The sequence below is a fragment of the Palaemon carinicauda genome, chromosome 2, assembly GCF_036898095.1.
Source record: "Palaemon carinicauda isolate YSFRI2023 chromosome 2, ASM3689809v2, whole genome shotgun sequence".
NCBI lineage: Eukaryota > Metazoa > Arthropoda > Malacostraca > Decapoda > Palaemonidae > Palaemon > Palaemon carinicauda.
This window is the reverse complement of record NC_090726.1, coordinates 186,593,180-186,601,868: the sequence shown is the minus strand read 5'-3', so window position 1 is coordinate 186,601,868 and position 8,689 is coordinate 186,593,180. Positions and strand designations below refer to the sequence as shown.

The 8,689-nt window shown below is 41.9% G+C and overlaps 1 protein-coding gene across 3 annotated transcripts in view; it reads left to right on the top strand.

The window, feature by feature from the left end:
• LOC137622456 (N-acetylglucosamine-1-phosphotransferase subunit gamma-like) overlaps positions 1-8,689 on the top strand; it is a 94,809-nt gene that overhangs the window by 12,220 nt on the left and 73,900 nt on the right. For 2 of the 3 annotated variants that reach the window (XM_068353069.1, XM_068353062.1), the window contains exons 1-2: positions 932-1,193; positions 2,342-2,467. In XM_068353069.1, coding sequence (XP_068209170.1) covers positions 1,087-1,193; positions 2,342-2,467 — 233 coding nt within the window. In that variant the 5' untranslated portion in view covers positions 932-1,086. Of the gene's footprint in view, positions 1-931; positions 1,194-2,341; positions 2,468-8,689 lie in introns of those variants that run through there. The other variant, XM_068353076.1, reaches the window with a different exon arrangement.

Genomic DNA, 8,689 nt, shown 5'->3' with positions numbered 1-8,689 from the left:
GCAGGAGGAAGGTAAAAATCCATGAAAAGGATTGAAGGTGTGGGGTGAATGGTTAAAGAAAAGCTCTGAAGAAAAGAAAGAGATGAATATTATTCTTGAATGAGACTAAGATATGCATGAAAGACATGGATATTAATAACTATATTGGATCCTTCTCTCTGGTTACGGCTCATTTTCCAGTTGCCTACCCATACACCGAATAGTCTGGCCTATTCTTTCCGCACTCTCTTCTGTCCTCATACACCTGACAACACTGAGGCTAATAAACAATTCTTCTTCGCTCAAGATGTTAACTAGTGCACTGTAATTGTTCAATGGCTACTTTCCTCTTTGTAAGGATAGAAGAGACTCTTTAGCTATAGTACGCAGCTTTTCTAGGAGAAGGACACCCCCAAATCAAACCACTGTTCTCTAGTCTTGAGTAATGACATAGTTTCTGTATCATGGTCTTCCACTGTCTTGGGTAGAGTTCTCTTGCTTGAGGGTACACTCGGGCACACTATCCTTTCTTAGTTCTCCTCCCCTTGTTTTTTTTTAAAGTTTTTATAGTTTATATATGAAAGATTCTTTTTAATGTTGTTACTGTTCTCAAGATATTTTGTTTTATTGTTTATTACTTCTCATGTAGTTTATCTATTTCCCTATTTTTTTCCCCCACTGGGCTATGTTCCCTCTTGGACCCCTTGAGCTTATAGCATCCTGCTTTTCCAGTTGGGGTTGTAGCTTAGTAAGTAAGTAAGTAAGTAAGTAATAATAATAATAATAATAATAATAATAATAATAATAATAATAATAATAATAATAATAATAATAATAATAATAAACCCACAAAGTAGAATCGTGAAGGAAAGTAGGAGCCGTTGTAAAGATTGATTTCTTCGGTTAACAAGTCTACTATAAATTCTGACACTTGGCTATTTGGAAATTGGAATCCTACTTGTAAACAAATTCTCGTTCTAGTATTTCAACTAAATTCTCCTAATAATATTTTCAGCTAAACCAATGGTGGATTAGAATATTAATCATCGTGAAAAAATCTTATTATCTTGGCAGTTTTAGCAAGAGAACAGCTGTCAAACTACGAGAATGAATTCATTAACGTTACACGTCATATGGGCTCTCACTGTAAAGACAGTCTGCTCTAATATGGTTCCCCTCAAAGTGGTGAATGAACTGCCCAATAATGGATATAAGTAAGTGAGGTGATCGTTATAAACTTTATTTTAATCATATAGATAATAATCCAAAGATGTTATTTTGGTATTAACGCTGATCAATGTTTGTGAGATAGTTGGGGGGTACCTTGAACCCTTTCCGACCTGACCTAATCTATTAGGTTAGATCTATTATACCTTGTTCCATGTTTCACTAAATATCAGGTAAAGGAGTGTATGTATGTATTATTATGTCTAACTTGAAATACGGCAGTGTAAGGGGGGTAACAGGGGGCCGTTAGCCGCCCCCTCCCCGTTAAGTAAGTAGATAGGGACATGTCTTATAGGTTAGGTTAGGGGGAAAAGTTTAGGTTAGTTGATGTCCATTTTTAATAAATACGTGAGGAACTGGCCGTTGATATACAAAGGATCCCAGGTAAAAATGTAGAATAATAGATTCACTGCAGCTACACCCTATTATACTGGTAAGCATCCAAATTCCCTGTGTTTGCAATTCAAAGACCAGTAAATGGTGCCGGTGTTCTTACTATTTCTGACTATATTGCACTGTTTATTTGGAGCCTTTGTATATCTGTGGCCAGTTCCCCACGCATTCATTAATAATGGACATCAACTAACCTAAAATTTCCCTCCTAACCTATAAGCTGTGTCCTTACCTACTTACTAACGGGGGGCTAACGCCCCACTGCGACTCCCCTTACACTGCCGTATTCTAAGTTAGACATAATAATACATACAGGTGGCCACTATCATACATACACCCCATAAATTTTTTAAAAGACACTTTGAGCCATGGGTAATAAAAACCATTTCATTAATCATTTCCTCTACCGCAACTGAGACTTAACTAATTTTCCCCTTTGATAGGTAAAACAGATTTGGCTGTGAGTAGATCAGTTTCGTTCAAATTTTTATTTTTATATAGTTTATTATGATATTCTTATGTTTTGGATCCCACTATTGCAGATTTCTTGCACATTCCCATGTGATGTGACTTCTTAAATGTTGAGTTACATATGATAGGTTGATTATTTATATTATGCTACTTGGATAAAAATTTTGAAATATTTATAGACATAATTATGATGTGATGTTTTATGCTTATCGCAAACCTGGATGAGTAACTCTTATTGGTTTACATATATTTTTTTCCTATTTTTCAACAGTAATTTGAATGGCCTTGATCCTAAACCAGAATCTTTACTTCAATTAAGGATGTCACCCGGAAATTTTTCAGGACCTGATCATTTAAAAAGCTTACTTGGCAGATGTTTTAAGCACAGAGACCCAAAGTACGTAATTTTATTAATTTTTTTTCAACTTTATTTTTTCAATGGCATAATACTTTTCCCCCTTGACTAGTCCTTTGTCTGCACCAATTACTTTGAAAAATATTCAAATATCATGTTGTTATTGTCATAAACTATTTTACCAAACTCCCACAAATAAGCTTAGATGTATGCCATTTAGAGAGTCTATTTTTGTTATATATAGTCAGGGCAATCCTTAAGTTACATTAAAAAATCTGATGACAGTCTCTTTTAACTTATTTACCCCAAGTACCTTTTTTTTTTATTTAAAAAGTGATTTGTTCTTACACAAATACAAACCATTAGCTCTTTACTATGGATATATTGTTCCAGCATAGCTGGAAAATTAGCCCTAAACTTTTTACACAAGGTAAACAATCTGCCGCTAGTTAGTGGTGGGTATACCAACCAATCAGATCACGCACTCAGATACTGTAGTCATATTTATCCACTTTTACTTTTGGCTTGGTAGAGGGAAGACGTGTTGTCTCTCTCTCCCATTAAAAACCTATTTGAAGACTGGTATTGCTGAGGACTACTATGACATGGGTTTATCCCTACATAATTTTGTGGTGGAAAGGCTGTGTTTCTCACCATTGTTTGATCTGCTTACATTGTAGTAGAACAAGAACTTTGGGATTCTACTAATCCTAGACTGTCGGCAATGTTCAAAGATGCCTTCCAACATCTCCGTGAATCCTGAACACTTATGCCTTCCAACATCTCGGTGAATCCTGGACACTTGTGCCTTCCAACATCTCGGTGAATCCTGGACACTTATGCCTTCCAACATCTCGGTGAATCCTGGACACTTATGCCTATCAGCCCCTCTTATCCATGTTTCGCCGCTTATTCAAGATTGAGAGTGATCCTGATTGCTCTCAAGCAATCACACACCAATTGGCACTCAGATTAGCTGTCTGTCTCTCTTCCTTCGTCAGGAAAGCTTTTCAATTTCAGGGGTAAATATGCAGCTCAATATACAGCTTAGCCCATGAATCAAGTTTCTAACTTGGATTCAGACATGAAATCTTCCTGAGAATTGACCGGACTCCTGAAAGCTCAACCCGCATGGAGTATTTCACGAGTCTTTAGGTCTCTTAAATGGACCTGCTCGAGCCCGTGGTAGCCTTGACAAAGCGAGTCGGAAAATGGTGTATCTTTTTCTGTGTCACTGGATAGAAGATCTTTATTGCCTCGGTTTAGGAATTTGTGGCCAGGTCCTAGAATCTAGCTGGCCATAACTTCAGTCCTTTTTTATCTCTTCCCTACAAAGGTGACTAGAGAGGACCATGACTTCAATCCTTCGTCATCTCTTCCCTGTAAAGGGAATTATTGGGGTCAGAAAGACTTACTTTCCAGTTTGGGGTAGAAGCACTATGGCTCTTCCTTCAATAAGGAGGGAATAAGGGAAAAGATCCTAAAACTCTGTTTTCTTTCTGTCTCCGTGCAAAAATCATACAAATGCTCCCACAAGGAGATGAGAGGACCACTCTCGATTCAATCACATGTCGCCGGAATATAGGATCTACCTTAGCTCTCAGGGAAAACCTGTCAGAGGCAAATTTGTGAAGACAGTAATCTGTTAGCAACAGACGACCTTGCTAGTCATTACCTAAAGGATTTCCCACATGTTCCTTGGATACCTTTTTCATAGAACTGGTGGTATTGGCTCAACAGATCATGTAACAAACCTAGCTCCTCCACTGGACAAGAATCATCTTGTCCAAGATAGCGGTTGTGCTGTAAAGTCTAGAATGAAAATTAGTATCACTGGCATTTTTAAATATTTAACTTAGCCGGTGAATATATAATAGCTGAGCCTCCGGCGGCTCGACAGGGATGGCTCCAATGATCTGACAGCCACGTTCTCTGCAGGAACAAGTCCCTCAGGGATGGCTCCAATGATCTGGCAGCCATGTTCACTGCAGGAGTACGTAAGAGGCAAGTGCGCTCAATGTGTTCATTGTCAAGACAAACTTCACGATGAAGTCTACCAGGCTGTCTTGACAGCATTAATGGAAGGCGACTGGATGGTCTCTCTCGACCTTCAGGAGGCATATTTCCACATTCCTATACACCCAGATTCCCAACCGTTTCTGAGGTTTGTTTACAGGAATGTGGGGTACCAGTTTCGAGCCCTGGGCTTTGGCCTCAGTCCTGCTTCTCTCGTGTTTACGAGGCTCATGAGGAATGTGGCAAATTCCCTCCATCTATCGGGGATCCGAGCCTCCCTGTACTTGGACGACTGGCTTCTCAGAGCATCGTCCAGTCTTCGCTGTCTGCAGGATCTACATTGGACGTTGAGTCTGGCCAGGGAGTTGGGACTTTTGGTCAACCTAAAAGTCCCAACTGATCCCATCCCAGATTATTCTATATTTGGGGATGGAGATTCGCAGTCCAGTTTTTTTCGGGCTTTTCCGTCTGCCACCCGAATAGAACAAGCCCTGCTCGAAGTCCAACTAATGCTGAAAAGAGAACGTTTGTTCAGTCAGGAGTTGGAACAGTCTCGTAGGGACTCTCTCATCCCTGGAGCAGTTTGTCTCACTAGGGAGACTACACCTTCTGCCTCTCCGGTTCCATCTAGCCTCTCACTGGAACTAGGACAAGACGTTAGAGACGGTATCATTCCCAGTCTCCGAACCAGTAAAGGCATGCCTGAAATGGTGGGACAGCAATATCAGTCTGAGAGAGGGACTATCCCTAGCAGTCAAGAACCCAAACCACGTGTTGTTCTCAGACGCGTCGGATTTGGGTTGGGGTTGCGACCCTGGACGGTCGGGAATGCTCGGGTCTGTGGACCTCAAGTCAGAAGAGCATGCACATCAACGGCAAGGAGCTATTAGCAGTCCACTTGGCCTTGATGATATTCGAAAGCTTCTTCGAAACTAAGTGGTAGAGGTCAACTCAGACAACACCACAACTTTGGCGTACATCTCCAAGCAAGGAGGCACACACTCCTTCACGCTGCTCGAGATCGCAAGGAACCTTCTCTTATGGTCAAGAAATCGAGGCATCTCCCTGTTGACGAGATTCATCCAGGGGGACTTGAACGTCTTGGCAGACTGTCTCAGTCGGAGGGGTCAGGTGATACCCACGGAATGGACCCTCCACAAGGACGTGGGCAAGAGTCTTTGGGCTACTTGGGGTCAACCCACCATAGACCTCTTTGCCTCCTCGTTGACCAAAAGGTTACCAATCTATTGCTCTCCAGCCTAGATACAGAAGCAATCCACACAGACGCGTTTCTACTGGATTGGTCTCTTCTGGACTTATATGCATTCCCACCATTCAAGATAGTCAACAAGGTACTGCAGAAGTTCGCCTCTCACGAAGGGACAAGGTTGACGTTGGTTGCTACCCTCTGGCCCGCGAGAGAGTGGTTCACCGAGGTACTTCAATGGCTGGTAGACTTTCCAAGAAGTCTTCCTCTAAGGGTAGATCTGTTACGTCAGCCCCACGTAAAGAATGTCCATCAAAGCCTCCCCGCTCTTCGTCTGACTTCCTTCAGACTATCGAAAGACTCTCAAGAGCTCGAGGCTTTTCGAAGGAGGCAGCCAGTGCGATTGCAAGAGCGAGGAGAGCTTCCACCATTAGAGTATACCAGTCGAAGTGGGAAGTCTTTCGAGACTGGTGCAAGTCAGCATCTGTGTCCTCGTCCAGTACCTCTGTAGCCCAAATCGCAGATTTTCTTTTACATCTGAGAAAGGTTCGCTCCCTTTCAGCTCCCACGATTAAGGGCTACAGGAGCATGTTGGCTTCGGTCTTTCGACATAGAGGCTTAGATCTTTCCAACAATAAAGATCTCCAAGATCTCCTTAAGTCTTTTGAAACCTCTAAGGAACGTCGTTTGGCAACTCCTGGATGGAACTTAGACGTGGTCCTAAGGTTCCTCATGTCAGACAGGTTTGAGCCATTACATTCAGCCTCCCTGAAGGATCTCACCCTCAAGACACTTTTCCTAGTGTGCTTGGCTTCGGCTAAAAGGGTCAGTGAACTTCATGCCTTCAGTAAGAACATCGGCTTTTCTACAGAAAAAGCCACTTGTTCACTTCAACTTGGTTTCCTGGCCAAAAATTGAACTGCCTTCTCCTCCTTGGCCTAAATCTTTTGATATTCCTTGCTTATCAGAGATCGTAGGCAACGAACTGGAAAGAGTATTATGTCCTGTTAGAGCTCTTAAGTTCTATTTAGCTCGTACTAAGTCATTACGAGGTAAATCTGAGGCATTATGGTGCTCAGTTAAGAAACCATCATTGCCTATGTCAAAGAATGCTTTGTCATATTTTATCAAATTTTTAATACGAGAAGCTCATTCTCACTTGAATGAGAAAGACCGATGTTTGCTTAAGGTTAAGACGCACGAAGTTAGAGCTATAGCAACCTCCGTGGCCTTCAAGCAAAATAAATCTCTGCAAAGTATTATGGACGTGACTTTTTGGAGAAGCAAGTCAGTGTTCGCGTCATTTTACTTAAAAGATGTCCAGACTCTTTACGAGGACTGCTACACACTGGGTCCATTCGTTGCAGCGAGTGCAGTAGTGGGTGAGGGTTCTACCACTACATTACCCTAATTCCAATATCCTTTTTAATCTGTCTCTTGAAATGTTTTTAATATTGTTTTTTGGGTTGTACGGAAGGCTAAGAAGCCTTTCGCATCCTGGTTGATTTGGCGGGTGGTCAAAGTCATTTCTTGAGAGCGCCCAGATTAGGGGTTTGATGAGGTCCTGTTGTATGGGTTGCAGCCCTTAATACTTCAACTCCTGGGAGTCTTTCAGCATCCTAAGAGGATCACTGGGCTTCGTGAGGAAGACAGACTAATAAGGCAGAGTAATCGTCTAAGTCAACTTCCTTACCAGGTACCTTTATATATTTGGGTTTTGTTATGATATAACTGTCAAAAACTCTAAGCATATACGCTGTAAACTTAATTAACTCTGGCCTCTACTCACCACCATGGGTGTGAATCAGCTATTATATATTCACCGGCTAAGTTAAATATTTAAAAATGATATTTTAATTATAAAATAAATTTTTGAATATACTTACCCGGTGAATATATAAATTAAAGGCCCCCCCTTCCTCCCCAATAGAGACCCAGCGGGATGAGAAAAATTGGGTCTGTTTACATGTATATGCGGTATCTGGCCGATAGTTGGCGCTAGTGGGCACACCCGCAACCTTCATAGCGATCGCTCGCGAGTTTTTGTGTGTTTTTCTGTCGAGCCGCCGGAGGCTCAGCTATTATATATTCACCGGGTAAGTATATTCAAAAATTTATTTTATAATTAAAATATAATTTTCAATATTAATCTTACCCGACGATCATGTAGCTGTCAACTCCGTTGCCCGACAGAAATCTACGGTCGGGATACGCCAGCGATCGCTATCCAGGTGGGGGTGTACACAACAGCGCCATCTGTGAGTAGGTACTCAAGTACTTCTTGTCAACAAGAACTCAATTTTTCCTCTGTCGTGCCGCCGGCAAGACCTACTTGGATACGCTGTTGATTCTGGAGTTGTTGTTCACGATTTGGTGATGTATTTACTCTAGAGTTTAGCCTTCGCTATTCAGGAAGCTTTATCATTAGCTTAGCAAGCTTTTGGAATTAATTTGGATTAATTGTTAACGAACTTTGCAGGATTGGGAATTCCCACTTGACTACTTCTAAATTCAAGATGTCTGACCAGTCTCAAGTCCCTAAATACAGGCAGTGTAGTGTTAGGACTTGTGCTAGGCGTCTTCCGAAGGCCTCTTTAGATCCTCACACCGTTTGTTTCAATTGTAGGGGTAAAACCTGTCAATTGGAAGATCGATGTGGGGAATGTGCTGGGCTTTCGGAATTCGATTTTAACGAATTCCTCAAAAATGCACGTAGGTTAGAGAAGGAGAGAATCAGGAGGAGTTCTTCTCGCTCTGTGGATTTTTCCTCTCCCCATGCCCCTCAACCTTTTCCTTCCCCTGTGGTGGTGACTCCCGAACCTGCTACTAGTGCTCAGCCATCCATGGCGGATATGTTGCGTGCCATTCAGGCTCTAGGTGACCGAGTGGAGTCATTGGCTAATGACCGTAATCAGCTCTTGGCAGATGTCAGAGAGCTGAAAGCGAAAAGTGCAGTGGGAAGTGTTAGTGCTAGTGATGTGAAAAGTGTCAGTGTCAGTGTTGCGCATGAGGGTACATCTGTGCGTGCCAGTCGTCCTCCC